General features: G+C 37.7%; 1 protein-coding gene across 2 annotated transcripts in view; it reads right to left on the bottom strand.

The window, feature by feature from the left end:
* Positions 1-18,019, bottom strand: part of TTC13 (tetratricopeptide repeat domain 13) — a 91,175-nt gene that overhangs the window by 11,606 nt on the left and 61,550 nt on the right. For both annotated transcript variants that reach the window (XM_043964525.1, XM_043964524.1), the window contains exons 9-17: positions 16,662-16,744; positions 12,497-12,638; positions 11,933-12,107; positions 10,512-10,668; positions 9,397-9,527; positions 8,551-8,683; positions 7,645-7,737; positions 6,675-6,758; positions 4,012-4,096 (exon numbers count right to left, since the gene is read on the bottom strand). In XM_043964525.1, coding sequence (XP_043820460.1) covers positions 4,012-4,096; positions 6,675-6,758; positions 7,645-7,737; positions 8,551-8,683; positions 9,397-9,527; positions 10,512-10,668; positions 11,933-12,107; positions 12,497-12,638; positions 16,662-16,744 — 1,083 coding nt within the window. The remainder of the gene's footprint in view (positions 1-4,011; positions 4,097-6,674; positions 6,759-7,644; positions 7,738-8,550; positions 8,684-9,396; positions 9,528-10,511; positions 10,669-11,932; positions 12,108-12,496; positions 12,639-16,661; positions 16,745-18,019) is intronic.

Consider the following 18,019-nt stretch of genomic DNA (forward strand, 5'->3'; position numbering starts at 1 on the left):
TCCCTGCACACAGTTCAAGGGGAAAAAATGGTCAAAGGCTACCCTATTCATCAGAGCAAGTTCTCATCTTTCTCATATGCATTTGGTTTCTATTTATGGCTACCACATCCATGTACCTTGAGAGGCAATAATATTCATTCCTAAGTATCGTACAGTAGAAAAGAGCAATGGATTCAGGGTCTAAGGATTCAAGGTAAATTCCAAGCTCTGCCACTTATTACTCATGTCACCTTAGGTAAGTCACTTAACCTCGCTAGGATTTGGCTCCATAATCTGTAGAAATGAGAGGATTGAGGAAAATGGCTTCTAAAGTCCTTTCTTGCCCTAAATCTGTGATCCTGACACACAGGAAGTGCTTAATAATGCTAGTTAACTGTTCAATTGGCATACAATCACTCTGTATCCAAACAGAAAACACTTTGATAGCTTACACATGTGTAAGCAATGTCCTGCCATCTTTGTAATAGAGGTATGTATATTAAAAGGAATGCCATGAAAGGAGACTTTCGGTCTTTAGGCCAGGGTATGCACACCGTTACTTTGTATTCACTGCACAACAGACTGAGCATACTTATGAACTGTAATCTAGGCTATTAAGAAAAATAAGCTACCTTTATTTGTGTCAAAAAACAAATGCCACAACTACTTTGTACCTCCTGATCAGAGAGAGTCATAATGCTGAAGGAACAGCATCACTGAATTTTTTAATGGTTTATTGCAATTTAAAGCTGAAAATGTTGTTGTCTATCATGAGTATTCATGCTTAAAATGGTGGTCTTCAATTTAAGTAAATACATGAAGGTCTTTATAAAATCACTCAATTTTTTGTTATTTTGGCTATACATAATTATAAAAATTAAAAAAAAACACCTAAAGTTAGAAAACTAGCTTATGATCCCATTAATTCCCATTGAAGGCATAGATGACCTCAATTTTATTTTCTTTTATAATGCTTGTTTGCATTACAAAAATTCTAATAAGCACAGAATTTGTCTGAAACAGCTCAATAGATGGCAATAAAAACAATAAATAAATGATCATATAAAAATGAGATAAGATTTCACAGACAATAAAGCAAATCTATGCAGTGATAAATGAAGATTACTCCGGATATCAATTTTTAACAAAATGTTATGTAATGAACATTCACCATTCAGAAAAGAACTGAAAAATGAAGATATTGCATTTGTCTCTACTCCTCACAAAAGAGAAGCAGATCCAACTCTGGTCGTTTCAAATTTTCAGCTTTCTAGGGAAGGCAGAGCATGAAGAGAAACTAACAGCAAATTAAGTAGTTGCTTGCTACAACACTCTTGTGGAATTTGGATAAAGAGAGCAACAGAATAAAATGGAAACTTTTCACACAAATCAGAGGACTATTGAAGGCACCTGAAGGATAATAGGCAAGATCAATGAGTCTTAAGTTGGGCAAATAAATTACAAAAGTAAAAGTTTGGCACTGAAGCAGAGACAAACATCTCCCCAGTTATCCAGCATAAAAGGTAAAATAAAATGAAGAAAAAGGAATGGGCTCGTGTATCTTTATAATGTATGCTCCCACTGTAACTTCCTTAGTTTAAGTCCTTTATTACCTCTTGCCTGGACTACTGTAGAAGCCTCTTAACTGGTCTTCCAGTCTCCAGTCTAATCTTTTTCTAAATCCATTCTTCATACGGCTGACCAAGTAATCTTCCCAGCAACATTCCTCTGATCACATCAGGTTCTTTTAAAAAAATTATTTAAAACCTTCAGTAGCTCCCCATGACCTTCCCCAGTAAAGTATCAACCCCTGATCCTGGAATTCAAGTTCCTCCAAAATCTGCCTCCAGTCTTAGTTCATTGCTAGTTCCCTTTGACATACATTTTTCTACGGCCAAGATATACTATGGGTACTACTCTCTAGCTCGCATTTTCATCCTGCCCTCTCTGGTATTTCTGTGCTTTTGCTCACTCTATCTTCCATGCCTACAATAGATGTCTTTCCCCACCTCTCCCCACCCCTGTGTCTGTCTGCTGAATCCCCATAGTTCCTTCACAGCCATATGAGGGGCTGCTTCCTCCACAGAACTTTCCCTGATACCCTCCTCCTTCCTAGCTGAACATGATAACTTCACTTCAAAAATTTCTCAGAGCATGATGCCGAGACCTCTCCTTTGTGTTTCACCCTCCCTGGTTTCACGCAAATATTTTTAAATGCCTTTTTGGACCATTAAACTGTGAAAAGTACATGTCATATCTCTCTTTGGTATCTTTGGCATTTTGCATGTATTAGGCACTTTATACCCAATTCTTTTGTTGTACTAAGCCTTCTAAAAGAAGCATATATTTACATTTCCAATGTTCTGTTATCTAAATACTTTATTTCACTCTTGAAAATTAAAAAAAAAAAGCCAAGTTAAGTACTTTTAAAAAACACAGACATATTCATGATCCTATTGCACTGGAGCCAGCCACAAAATGCTGACAATGTTTCCCTTTCCATAGGACATCACCACCCTGCAGTCCAACTGACGACAACATTAACAAATAGATATGAACAAAACAAATGGCAATGGGCATCTTGTCTTGAACTGTCCAGACTGGCTTAAAAGCTCTCTGTTCTTTAAAAGAAAGCAGATATTTTGTGAACATTTTTATTTTAAAAGCAAAAGGGAAATTTGATAAAGTCTGTTCCTGCTCAAAGATGTTCCTTCTTATAATGTAAGTATTTGATATCTCAAAGGCAAAGAATTTGCTGCCATAATCCTATGGTAAGTCCAAGTGACTAAAAGATTTCATGTAAACTAACTATAAGGATCATAATTAGCTATAAGGAATTCAAGAGTTTCAGCATATTAAATAATAACCTGAAAGACTAAAAAGCACCTTTTATTCAAAAACTTATACTTTCAAAACAATTTTTCCATACATTAATCATCAAATACTCATCAACAACCATGTGAGGTAGGTATAACAGATAAAGAAAGCAAAGCTCAGAGAGGTTAACAGGACTTTTTTCAAAGTTAAGTGGCTTATTAACCAATTAGTTAGCCAATTAATCAGCCAAACAAGACTAGAACTCTAGTCTTTGGACACTTTAGTCCAGCAGTTTTTTCACTATACTATTCAGCTTATTCATTCAACTAATACTTCAAGGGTTGTTATTTATACTTATACAACACAGAATGAATAAAGTTCAGGAAATTCATGTCATATATTAGGGTAATGATGAATTAGTGCATTTTGGTCTTTTTTTGTTTTGTTTTTTGGTGCGGTAAAGAGGGTTAAGTGATTTGCCCAGGATCACACAGCTAGTAAGTGTCAAGTGTCTGAGGCCAGATTTGAACCCAGATTTGAACTCAGGTCCTCCTGAATCTAGGGCTGGTGCTTTATCTACTGAGCACCTAGCTGTCCCCGCATTTTGGTCTTAAATGAATAATAATAGTTACCACTTTTAAATTTTCAAATCATTTTACATATGCTATATCATTTGGTCCTTATAACAAACTTGTGAGATGGGTTCTATTATTATAATCCCCATTTTGCAGATGGGGCTCTATGAGGTAAAGTGACTTGCCTGAAGTCACACATCTAGTAAAGGTCTGAGGGAGGATTTGAACTCAGGTCTTCCTGCCTCCAAGTTCAGTGTTCTACCCACTGAACTACCCAGCTCTCTCTAAATGATGACTTATTTGATTAGATAAAATAGGCAATAACACCACCCCATTCCATCTAAAACTTCACACACACACACACACACACACACACACACACACACACACACACACACACACACACACACTCTGTCTCTCTCTAACACCAAAACCAAAATAAATTAAGGACATAATGTCAATATCATATTCATGGCACATATCATTTGATACAAGGAAAAGATCTGGCCATATTTAAATGATCCCACAATTATACTGATTAAAATCACAGTCATAACACAAGCAAACTATGCGTTTAGCAGCTCCTTCTTTAGTCAGTAGTTTTATTTCCAAAAGCATCAGAGATCCATGACAAATTTACCTTCATAATTGGAAGAAGATCTTCTACTTTGTGTACCTTTTCAAGAGCTTCTCTAACTTCTAACAGTCCTTTGGGATTATTAGCACTAAAAATACAGAGAGGTGGCAGTTAAGGTTAATGCATAAATGTAATAATCAGCCAAGCTATTTTAGAGTAATTTTCCATTTTCAATTTAAGAAACTTTTTCTTAGTCATGAGTTATTCAGAACGTGCAAAGTTGGTGATAAGCTATACAGGAATTTCCTGAACCATGAAATGGACTTGATGCTAATGGGCTTCGAGAAACAGATGAGAACTTAGGTGGATGAGTTATCCTCACTGAATGGACAGCGTTGAAAGTAACAGTCGGTGTGTAGGGTGTTTGTTTGTGGACTGGCATAAATCTTTGTTTTTCCTACGCAGAAAATAAAAATTGGATATAGGTTTTTGTTTCTATTTTTTCTTTCACACACTATATTTTAAATTCAGTTATGGAACAAAAGTATCTATTTTCTTGGGTGTTTCTATGACATTTCATATTTGCATAGCAATTTACGATCACTTTTATAGAAGGGTTGAAAGAAGTTCCTGACCAAGTGGAAGAGCTGAAAAGCAGAACTCAGAACTCTTTTTATCTAGTCTTGTGTTTACTCTATATAAGCCATCAGTTCAGTTCAGTCATTTTATTCAGTCATGTGCAACTCTTTGTGACCCTATTTGGGCTTTTCTTGGCAAAGATACTGGAGTGGTTTGTTATTTCCTTTTCTAGCTCATTTTACAGATGAGGAAACTGAGACAAACAGGATTAAGTGACTTGCCCAGGGCCACACAGCTAGTAAGTGTCTGAGGCCAGATTTGAACTCTGGAAGATGGGTATTTTTGACTCCAAGCCCAGCACTGTCTCCACTGTGCTACCTGGCTGCCACATAAGCCATACTGCCTTGCAATTCATCCTCCTCAATCCCCTCCTTTCTGGGTCTCTGCCCCACTGCTCTCTCTTGGTTTTCCTAAGGCCACCTGTTTGGGTACTTTTTTTTCAGGTTGCTGGATTAATCATCCATGTCTGAATTACTTTGTGTGGATCCCATCCTGGGCTATCTTTTTCCCCTCTTTCTACACTTTCTCTTGGTGATTCCGTCAGATCTCATGGATTCAACCATTATCTCTATGCAGGTGATTCCCAGATCTACATATGGGACCCTAATCTCTCCTCTCACCACATGACCAGTAACTGCTTGGACATTGCATACTAGATGTCCCACAGGCATCTGCATCTCAAACTCATTACATCCAAATCAGAATTCATAATCTTTCCTCCCAAGCTCATCCCTTCATTCACAACCTTCCCATTTCTACTGGCAGTACCACCATTTTTTTTGGCCACCTATGTTCCCAACCTTAGCATCATCTAAACTCCTCATTCCCTTTCACCTGGCATATACACTCAACCACCATGTCTTGTCAACTCTGCTGCCACAATCACTGTCTCTTCTCTCCCCTTATCACCATTCATATAGCCCCCACTTTCATTCAGGACCTCATCACCTCTCACCTGGACTATGGCAAGAGCCTTCTTTCCAATAGGCTTCCCATCCTCCTCTCTCCTCCCTTTCCAATTCATACAGACAGCTTCCAAGGTGATATTCCTAAATCCCTGGTCTAATGATGTCATTCCTTTGGCACAAGACTTTCCAGTGGCCTCTTACTGCCTCTGAGATAAAATGAAAACTCTTCTCCTTGGCTTCTTTCATATTACTCACCTCCACACACTCTATGGTTCAGCCAAATTGGGCTAATTACTATTTCCTGCACACAACGTCCTACCTCCCATGTCTATGCCTTTACATAGGCCATATGTGGAATATACTCCCTCTGTACCTTGGCCACCCAAGATCCTTGATTCTTTCAAAGCTCAGATCAAATGCTTCCAAAACAAAAAGCAACTGCTGATTTTCCTCCACACACGAGTGCCCTCCTCACCAAAAATTACTTGACATTTTATATATGCATGCATCACATATGCATACATATACATGTTGTTACACAGCATATATGTTAACATATAAATATAAAACATGTCTATATAACATGTAATATGTTAATATAATTTTTGCGTGTGTGTTGTTACTTTTCTGTGCACACGTTATTTCCTCCCAATAGGATATAAATTTTTTGAAAGAGACGACTGTTTCATTTTTGTCTCTATCTCCCCAGAAACTAATATAGTGCCTGGCAATTAGCAAGTACTTAATCAAGAAAGAAGGAAGGGAAGGAGGGAGGCAGGAAAAGGAGGAAAGTAGGAAGCAAGGGAGGAAGGAGAGAAGGGAGGGAAGAAGGAAAGGAGGGAAGGAATTTAGATATATAAAAAACTATGGTTTAAAAATCCAGGGTATAATACAGAGTCAATGAAAATACCTGCTCTTATAGGAGAACAGGGTTAGAGAAGTTATACTGCTTTCTGGAAATTTTAATAAAAGACTACACCCTAAAGATTAGTAATAATTTTAGTATATCATAAAAAGTTGTTGTGAGGGAGGAATAATGAAAAAGACTACAAATGTGATCAATAACAAGCCCTGCTTGGCCTGTCAGTAGATGTCATTTGTTTTCCCCGAAGGGAAATCTGACTAGCATTAAATATAAGATATATTAGAAACAATTAATAGAAAAAAGGAAAGGATTACCCATGATAGACAAGAATTCTGTCTTTGATAAAATGAAGTATTTTCTCAAAATATTCCAGGTATCTCATGTTAATCACCTGACCCCTGTAAGATTCAAATAAAATACGCTAGTTATTTACTGAGAAATATTTAGAAAAACAACAGGGTTCAAAGTCATCATAGATGAAAATGCCACATAAGAGCTATAATGAGAACCAATTTAACAAATATGTTTGTGGAAAAGGACTCATTTCCCATTAAATAAATGGAAGAACCAAGAGTTAGCAAGCAAGGTTCTCAGCAGATCTCATAGCTTATCAAAGGCCTGCCTAAATATGAAAATATAAGGTGAGCCAAAGTTTGAGGACACAGGAGAGTCCAAAGGACTTTATTGAGATAATATTCGCACATCAAACTCCTTGCCCTCTACTTTCAAAAGTTATCAGATGCCTTAACAGGCACAAAATTAAATTCAAATTTCAACATCAATTCCTTTTTGCCTTCAAGCATATTTAGTCTTTAAACCATAAAAATTTCCTATAAAGGTCACAAATTATTTCATAAAAGAAGAACTCAAGAGATCATGAGGGGGCAAGTAATTCATCTCCTGAGAATGGAAAACATTCAAGCATAAAAATATCATTTTATTAAATATAAACAAATGCAAATGTCAAGTCATTTTGTAAATTGTCTCATTTTTGAATTAGAAAACATTTAAAATGTGAAATAATGACATTAATTTTTACCAAAAATTTAGGAATGGGACCTTGCCAAAAATCAGGGGCTGTTTCCACAGGCCTTGGCAACCACAGAGAAATAAAAAAGGTTATGTTGGAAAGGATGAGTGTTACGGAGTGCCTTCTGGAGCAGACTTAAGCTGTGAGTTTCCATACCTACAAGAAAGTAAGTACTGGATCACTCATGACCGACCATAATCTATTCATTAGGGTAAAACTCCTTTAAAATAGAAGAATAAGCAAACATTTCATACCTGATTAGATTGATGTGGTTATTAAAGCCCCTACTAAGACTTCGAGCTGGCATTTGATCTAACCATAATACAGGCTGGTCTGGATCAGCAATCCTACAAAATAGAGCCTATTAAAATCAAAAAATTTATAAGGACTAGAAATGATCAAACATTTTTTTAAGATATGCAAAGCATTCAAGATACAATGCATTAGGGGCAGCTAGGTGGCGCAGTGGATAGAGCTCTGGCCCTGGAGTCAGGAGTACCTGAGTTCAAATCCAGCCTCAGACACTTAACACTTACTAGCTGTGTGACCCTGGGCAAGTCACTTAACCCCAATTGCCTCACTAAAAAAAAAAAAAAAAAAAAAAAGATACAATGCATTAGAAAAAGAAAAACTGGACGTTCATTTGTACCTCAGAATATGGATCTTGAACTTGGGATTCTACAACAGAAATTTAATAAATGGGTTGCTTTTCTCATAAAAGTAAATCAGGAATTTTCCCAAACTCCCTACAGCTGGTTTAGTGAAGGATATTTTGAACAGGAGGAACCTATAAACTGAAATTCACTCCCAGATACCTTGCAACATAAGAAGTGTTCTTTTTTAAAATGGGATTGTGATACAACTCAATAAAAGACTTCATTTGCAAATGTTCTCAAAGACATAGACAGAACCACTTCTAGTTGAAAAGGTAGTGGCAGCAGCAATCTCTGATGTACTTTGTCAGTGGGATGAGGGCAGTGATTCAGAACCTAGATTAACAGCATTTGTGAGAATTCTGGCGAGCAGGGAGACCAGGCCTGAAGTACTGTGCACTAAGCCAAACAATACTCAATGCCTTGTTTTAGTCAAGCCAATTCTTTAGTTCATGGCCACTGGCATCATTTCAAAATGAGGCTTCGAGCCCTGCCCTGGATCATTACCTTCTCCATTTTACTGCAATATCAAACATATCTCTCCACTGCATCAGGCGAGTTTTTCCATTCATTCGCACTTTGGAGTTGGCCCATGTCCTCTGCACAGCTTGCATGACTTCTAATGCAGCCAAACCCATTGCTAAAGGGCAAAGAATATACAAGAAAACATGTATTGTGAGCTGAAATGGGAAAGAACTAATTTTCAGACTTACTGTAATTTTTCCCAGTAAGGAAAGAGTTCCCGAGATATGTTTAAAAAGAATAAAAAGACTCAAGAACATCTCATTGTGCTAACCCTACTTAAATCCATAATGAATATGAAAGGTTTCTCCAAAGTGACCTCTTCCCTTCTCTGCTTGTTATTAAAGCTTCAAGAGGACCAGATTCCTCTTCCTTTCAACAGTAGTCTTGGCACAGCTGCCCATGGAGTATTAATTACTTAGATTTATAATCCAAACCAAAGGTGGTAGTCACAAACAAAATATACAAGTACTGGAGTAGTCTTACCCCCAACTCCCCTCTCCAATTCCCACTCCCAACCTAAGGGTGATATCTGTACAAAGTTCTGTTCTGATCAAATACAAATCTGATAGCCTACTTTTAGTACAAGTTCTCTGGTATAGGAATTCAATAAAGCTTAGCATGGGTCCTCCACATGCACAAGATGGTATGACATTTCATGTATAAATGATTCATAATTTGAAACAGTAAACTGTAAAACTTATTTAAAAAAAAAGATAATCCCCCATTCCTCTTTCAATCCAGTAATGAATTACCATTAAATTAAAAATGTCAATCCCAACAAGAGCAGGTAGAAATCATTTCCATTTTCAGATTCAATTTCCAACATACCTCTGTGTATTCTCTTGTTTGGAAGGAAACCAGGTGTTTCATATTGCATCAGTGATCCCAAACGATCTGCTACACAAATCAGCTCCTGTACATCAGGCTTGTAGCTCTCAAAATTCTGAGGCAACACATCTCTGGGAGAAACATTACACACATGATAAGGGCTTTTACAACAGCCATTTGGAAACCCGATTCCACCGATGAAGTGATCACTTCCTCCTCTGGGAAAATGACTAAGTCAAGCCTACAGCTGAGCCGATACTGAGGAAATATATTACAACACAATCTCTACTTTGATCTCTCTGCACTTAACCATATTCAATTAAAAATGAATCAATTAAAGCAGGAAGTTATAGAGTTATAGATGTATAACAGCAGGAAGGGACATCAGAAATGCAGGAGGGGACATCAGAAACCATATTTGTATGTCTCTCTCTCTTGTTTTTTAAATGAAGGGTTTCCTAAGTCTTAGCATAGTTTAAAGTTACTAAAGCTTTAAAACTGCACTAAGACTTCTGGTACCTTGTGTATATGTTATGTGTGCGTGCGCGCGTGCTCTCTCTCTCTCTCTCTCTCTCTCTCTCTCTCTCTCTCTGCCCAGCTGTGCTAGGTGCTAAGGTTACAAAGACAAAATAAAACAGGACCCATTTCTGATACTGAAGTTGGATACATACACTTTTACCAATAGGTTTGATAAGCTGAACCTTCTATATACATATAACATAAGGCTATGAACCCATGTTGTCTGTTTTAGGTATTGTTCCAGTGGGTAGGGAAGATGGTAGAGGACAAGCATATATCCCTTCTCTGAGGAAACTAGTAACATTTAAAAAACTTGTTCTAAAGGAATTAAGGTCTCTAAGGGTCCTGCATATCCATAAAAGAGTACGTTTAGTTTAGATTCCAGTTTGGGGCTATTCCAAGTGGCATATAGCACATAAACAAGAGAGAGAAAAACTATCCTTCGGCAAGTTTCAACTCGCTGTGCTAAAAATATTTTCAGTCTTATTGACTTCAAGTGAAGTTAACTTGAAGGAACATGTACAGGTAGTGTTGTTGCGCATGTACAGGGCAGTGAACTGGAGGCCCAAAGAAAAGCCTTCACTTTGATCACTTACTTGATATGGGGCTGTAGTCCTGGCTGCTCTTCATAATCCTCTATGAGAAAGGGCAAATTTTTAGCCCAGTGATCTTTGAAGCTTCCAGGCAAATCTACATCAATATTATACTCTGTAAGCGGGGTATCAAGGTGTGCATGAAGATATCGAGAGTACTCTGTAGAAAAGGAGAAATGTTTGACCCACTCAAAAGCAGTGCCGGGGCAGCTAGGTGGCGCAGTGGATAAAGCACAGGCCCTGGATTCAGGAGTACCTGAGTTCAAATCCGGCCTCAGACACTTGACACTTACTAGCTGTGTGACCCTGGGCAAGTCACTTAACCCCCATTGCCCCGCCAAAAAAAAAAAAAAAAAGCAGTGCCAACAGCATTTTCCCCCCATGGCTAAGTGTCATATGATTGTCTTGTCAGCCAACTGTTATTTAACGTATTCAGGAATTTAAAATGGAAATTCTAAATTTAGTAAATCACTGTGATTAAATGATAATAAAGCATGAAACAACACTGATTCAGGTGCTAAGCTAAAAAAGGTCAAATGAATCTAGGCCATTTTAGATTAAATTCACCTATTCTTCCATGCATAGGCAAAGATCTGATTTTCTCAAACCTAGAGCCAAAAAGGTTTTAGAAGACTGTATTTATCCTGAGAAAGAGGACATCATGGAATCAGAGTTCTGAGTTTTATCATCATCGTCATCATTGTCATTGTCACAACAGCTACCATTTCCATAGAGCTTTAAAATATCCAAAGCTCTTGACCTATGTAATCTCATTTGGTCAGCACAACCCTATGGAGTAGAGGCTACTATTATTCCTATATTGCAGATAAGGAAACTGAGGTTATTAAATAATTGGTCCAGAATCATACAGCTAAGAAGTATCTGAGGCAGGATATGAACTCAGGTTCACTTGGTTCCTAGCTGAGGACTCTACTGCACTAACTGCCTCATATGAAAGGTTATAGATGAAAAATGCCAATTCAACCCCTAAACTATAAAATAGAGAAACTAACTTAGGGCAGAGAGGAATATAAATGAGGTCAAACAATGGAAGACATGATTCCAACTCTATAGGGAAAAAATTAGCCAGGGATAGCTCATTGAATTTTATTTTCTTCTTTTACCAAAGCCAAATATTCAGTACTTATTCTCTTAAAGCCACACAATGCTTTCTGAGGGAAACCAATAATTCACAAAAGATTGGCCAAAGGGACCTTTACCTGCAAAGCATTCCTTTTCCAACCACTTTTATCCAACCTATCTTTAGAAGGCAATAAAGTTCTCGAATCAATGTGAAGATACAACAGGATTGTTATAATTTTTGCCCTACATATGTCTCTTAAGGACTGATGAACTGAATTAATGTAGCTGCAAAGCAGGAAGAGATGGGGTAGTAGGTATGGTTTTTGTCACCTCAGCCTTACCTCGGAGATATTTCACTTTCAGATACTCTGGGCTAGCCTTCTGGCCTGGGAGAGGGTCATTTAGCATGACTTTAGTTTGAGCTTTTATTCCTTCGTAGAAGTGACCCATCGCCACGTGGCTGAGTCCTTTCATATACTGGCACACTTCATTGTATGGTTCTAGCTGCAGGCACCTCTGGGGGTATAAAAAGAAAATGTCGTTATATAATCTGTCTGGGCTAAAACAACATCCAAACTCTTTATTCAGAAAATACCTTTAACTTGGTCACTGATAAACTGGATCAAAATGCTATGTAAATCAGCCTCTGTAGTATGTGTCTTCCTTGGACTTGTAGTCCAACCCCTTCATTTTACAGATGAAGGAACTGAGGCCCAGAGAGGGTGAATAGCTTGCCTGAACCTTACAGGTAGTAAGTGACAGAGGCAGGATTCAAATCCTAACTCTGACTCCAAGTCCAACATTCTTTCCCATCAAATCACTCGGCGCCCATGACCCTCTTTTTACTGGAGCACATACAAAAACCAACCACCCGACATTCCAAGAATTCAATCCACAGAGCTCACCTTGAAATTCTTTAGGGCTTCCTGTAAGCTGCCATGGTGATAAAGCATCATTCCCCGGAGCTGTAGGGTCTGTACGTGATTCTGGTTGAGCAGCAGGGCCCTTTGGAAGCTCTCAGTGGCTGCTTCAAAGTTGCCCAGTTCTCTAGGGTGTCACACAGTAGTTAAGAACAGGGTACAGATATAATTAGCTGATGTGCAAAATCTGCTTTAGTTGACTTATTTATTTATTTATTTATTTGGTGAGGCAATTGGGGTTAAGTGACTTGCCCAGGATCACACAGCTAGTAAATGTTAAGTGGCTAAGGCCGGACTTGAACTCAGGTCCTCCTGACTCCAGGGCCAGTGCTCTATCCACTGCGCCACCTAGCTGCCCCAGTTGACTTCTAATCAAATGTATAATGTGCTTTTTAGTTTTGATGCCTATATTCTTTGGTTTGTTTTTTTTTTTAATTTTTTTTTTTTTAGTGAGGCAATTGGGGTTAAGTGACTTGCCCAGGGTCACACAGCTAGTAAGTGTTAAGTGTCTGAGGCCGGATTTGAACTCAGGTACTCCTGACTTCAGGGCCGGTGCTCTATCCACTGCGCCACCTAGCTGCCCCGATGCCTATATTCTAACCCAGATTACACCAATGACTACTTATATGAATTTTGGCACATCATATTCTTACAACCACCACCAAACCTTACCCAAATGTTATAATAAATTTAAAATGTCTGTGAGGCAGTTTGAACTCTAGAGAAAAATTTCATCTTATAAATAATGTGAGTAATGTAACCATCTTGACTCATAAAGAGTTTCTTAATACTTTTTTGTGACATGGACCCCTTTGACAATCTGGAGGAACCTACGGATCCCTTCTCAGAACAAGGTTTTTAAATGTATAAAAAAAATACATAAGATTTTTAAGGGAAACCAATTATAGTAGAATACAAATGAAATTCTATACAAATAATGAGTAATGTAATCACCTTAATTCATAAAGGGATTCTGCTACTAGAAAACAATTTACATCTAAATTAGGGATTCCTAATCTTTGTGACATGGACCCCTTTGACAATCTGAAGAAACCTATGGATTCCTTCTCAGAACAATAAAATAAAACACTCAGGATTTCAAGGGAAACCAATTATGGTAGAATACAAATGAAACTAGCTTTATAGTTTGATGTGTCTGTGTGTGTGTATATATATATATATCTCAAATTTATTGAAATAGTTACCAAAATATTAAAAAAACAAACATGCAAGTTCACATGTCCTAGGTTAAGAACCCCTGATCTAAATGGTTGTTGAGCCAGAAAAGTTAGTACTTTCCTTCTTTTTAAAAAAACATTATTTGTAGAATCCCAAAATTTTCAGTTTACTACTATAGGTAGGTACTACAGGCTGTTATTACTGACCCTGTTTAACAGTTTAGGAACCCAAAGGTCAATGACCAAAGTAGAAAGTGGTTTGAGTTCAGCTGTTCTGGCTGCACATTCAGTATGTGCTAATATAACCACAAGCTGCCTCTCACCACATACAATATATAAAGAGGGGATGAGATGGCAAAGAATCACTTATACTTCTTGCCTCACATTCATTTCTTAACTTCCTGCAATCTGGTTTCAGCCCTACCACTCAACTAACACCGTCCTCTACAAAGTTCTCTTGACTTGGCAGTCCTTCTACTGGCCTTTTCTCAATTATCTTACTTGACCTCTCTGAAGCTTCTGATGCAACTGAACGCTCTTTCTTCCTTTGGCCTTCATGGCATTTGTCTCTTGGTTTTCCTCTTACCTGTCTTTTGTACCTTCAGTCTTCTAGCCTGGATCCTCCTTTCCCAACTAACTAAATGTAGCTATCACACAAGGCTCTGTCCTGGGACCTCTTCTCTCTCTATAATCTCTCCTTTTATGATATCACCAACTCTCACAGATTTAATTATCATCTCAGATATATCTACCTAACCCTAATTTCTCTTGAACTCTTGTCTCATATTCCCAACTACCTACTCAATGTTTAATTCAATAGGTGAACAAGCATTTTGCCAAGTGCAGAGGGAACAAAGACTGAATACAACAGCCCGTGACATCAAGCAATTTACATTCTATTGAAGAAGACAACATGTAAAAGTCCAGTTTCAGGGTGGACAGACAGGTCCTTAGGGTGCATCCACAAGTCAGATAACAGTGCCTGTGGGTCTGGTATGGCTTAGAGGGAGCTGGGATTCAGAGGGAGCCAGTAGAGGGAAGGAGTGTAAGAAAAAGAGGTCCAGGATTGAGTGGAGCTTTGTTCATTAAGGAAAAGGAATTTCAGAGAGCACAATGGAAGGGTTCAGTGGTATTAGGGTAGGACTTGAACAAGGTAGGGCTGTGGAAGATGGGGGATAAAAGAATTTGAATTGCAAAATGGACATGGTTTCTTCCTATATAGTCAGTGATTGATTTATACAGGGACAAAGAGAGAAACAGGAGAAACTAGAGGTAATAGCTCATAGTGTCCAAGGGTTGGTACAAATGATGCTGAATTGGGGCACTGGGGTACAACTGCTCCTGCTCCTGCTCTAGGGTAGCTGGCAAAGGTGTGGGGTAGTGGCTCCCAAGCTGGCAAAAGGCAATGGTCATTCAGGCCATGGGCCTGGGATCAACCTTGACCTATGGCTCTCTCTGCTCCCCATCAAGGGGGAACATAGGAGGTAGTGTTCCTCCTGCTGGCAAAGGGTACTCAATGCTATGCAATTATGATGACCAAGCATGGCTCCCCCAAAGAGGTATGAGATGATACCCCTTCCAACCTTTTTTGCACAAGGAGGGGACTATGGGTACAGTACACCACATATGATGACAGGCTTTTCTGATATGTTGTTTAGTGTTGTAGAACTTTTGTTTTCTTTCTTTTCTTCATCCTTTATTATAAGAAATAACTCTCTAGTAAGGGTGGAAGGGAGGAACATGGTAGAAAATGTAGGTGATGTAAAATTAAAAATATCAATGAAAATGTATTTTTTTAAATAAATAAGAGGAAGCCCAGGGCAGAGCCCACAAGCACAGAGCATGGGGCAAAGCTGATGATGACCCATCAAAGCGAACTGAAGAGGAGAAGCCCAGCAGGTAGGAGAAAGCCCAGGAGAGAACAGTGTCAATCAGAGGAAGGAAAGAGTAGAAGATGCTATTGAATAGTGTAAAATGCTGCAGAGGGGTTAAGAAGGCTAAGAATTGGAGAGAAAAAAAAAAACACAAAACCTGATTAAGCAGCTAATAGAATTTTAGTAAGCTTGGAAAAAACAGTTTCAGTTGCTTTTATCCTAAGCATTTCATTATTCTGTACAAGGCTGCTTGAGGTTTTTTATGGTTTGTTTTTTTAAAAAGATTTTACCAGTCTAATAAACAGAGAAATCTGTCATGCTAGTGCATGAAAAAGATTTAGATTATATTTTTTAAAGTGGTTATATGAAAAAAAAAGATTAGATTGTGTTATCTCCCTGTAACATATTCATATACTTATGTAATTTAGAATGTCCAATCTAATATTTTTATATAACCAATTTTTTATTAAACTAAATCTGTTTTATGTGTTAATATGACAGACAGCCCCCATCCCAATTTATTAATCTAAAAAACAAAAGAAGCAGCTTAGTACAGAACAGTGAATAGGGAAGAGTAATCTACTATTTTACTATTACTACAGTAGGAGAATTTATGATAAAAAAACCTTTTGTGCTTCTTTAAGGATAATTTTTAATTTACAAGGTCACACATTCTTTCTGCATATTTTTCTTTGTTCTAGGAATTTTTGCTATCATAAGCTTTTGTAATAATGTCTTCCTTTTTGCTTGATTTGACTCTTTGCCCTCCACCTCTTTTTTAAAAACATTCTTTCTTTTTCTCTTGTTCTTTGAATTCCCTTGACTTCCACTGTCTTTTTTAGGTGCATTTTCTATAGTATGGTTTGCAAACTCATCTGAAAAATTCTTCTTTAACCACCATCTATAGTTAGCAACATCAGACATACATTTGCACGGCTCTTTTGGTATCTGGCCTTCTCATAAATGGAAGAAAATAGTATATTCCACCAACCAGGGCTTCTTACCCCAATCTAATAGTAAAAGCTTCTTTTAATGTTACTATCATTTTGGATGGAAATTAGCCCCACTCTCAAAAAATACCCAATCACTTTCACTCACCTGTAGGCCTGACCAAGACTTTTATACGCATCAATAAAATCAGCTTTCTGTTTCAAGGCTTCTTTGAAAGACTCAATAGCTTCCTATAAAAATTTTAAAAAGATTTGCATAATTCTATTTTGTGTTTCACTGAAAAATGAAGACTTTAAAATATATATGTAAATTATACATGACTTTTTACAGATTCTTTAGAATAGACTACCCAAGAAGTCAACAGGAAAGGCACTAAGTACTATGTGAACAAAAAGGAAGTTTTCCCATTAACTCAAATGGAAAGAAATCAAATTTTCTAAATTTTTTATTCTACTTTGCAAAATGGGGAAAATACTGCCACCTACTACCTAATTCACTGGGTCCAGAGATTACAGAATTTAAAATTCTGTGATGAATAACAACAAAATCCCTATGGTAATACTAACACTTGAATAAAAGTCTAGAAAAGCACAATTAGTGACTACTAAGTGACATGGAGACCTGGCCTCAGAATAAAGCATGAGCTGAATTCAAATCCTGATCCTGATATATGCTAGCAATTTAACCTCTCAATACCTGGGGCAACTCTTTTTTTTTTTTTTTTTTTTGCGGGGCAATGGGGGTTAAGTGACTTGCCCAGGGTCACACAGCCAGTAAGTGTCAAGTGTCTGAGGCCGGATTTGAACTCAGGAACTCCTGAATCCAGGGCCGGTGCTTTATCCACTGCACCACCTAGCCGCCCCAGGGCCAACTCTTTAAATGCTCTAAGTTGTAGAATAAGGCCAAGCTTCCTTGGTAGAGGGAGTTTCTTAATTTGTGAGCTCCGCACAATGGGGATACCAAAAGTAAACACTACAAATGGTAAGAGTGTAAGAGCTGCCTTTTATATAAATCTTTACAGAACACAAAAAACTTTAAATCCATTATCTCATTTTATTTCTGAAACATCCTTGTGAGTTAGGTGATATTACAATCTCCATTCTACAGATGAGGATAACGAGATTAAGAAAGAGTCACAGAGCCAGCAAGCACCTGAGGAAGGATTCAAACTGTTTTCTTAACTAGACATTATATCCTGTAGCCTAGGTATATAATAGCCATTCAAGATACTGAATTAGTTTGACACACTAATAATGGGAAGAATCAATAATAATAATAGCTAATAATAATCACAACAATAGCTAACATTTATAAGGCATTTACTATGTGTCAAGCATCATGCTAAGCCCCTTACAATCATCATCTCATTTGAGTCTCACAACTCCGGAAGGTAGGTGCTACTATTATTGACATTTTATAGAGGAGGATCCTAAGGCAAATTGAGGTTAAGTGACTTGCACAGGTCACATAGCTACTAAGTATCTGAGGCCATTTTTGAATTCAGG

Source organism: Dromiciops gliroides, chromosome 4 (genome assembly GCF_019393635.1).
Source record: "Dromiciops gliroides isolate mDroGli1 chromosome 4, mDroGli1.pri, whole genome shotgun sequence".
Taxonomy (NCBI): Eukaryota; Metazoa; Chordata; class Mammalia; order Microbiotheria; family Microbiotheriidae; genus Dromiciops; species Dromiciops gliroides.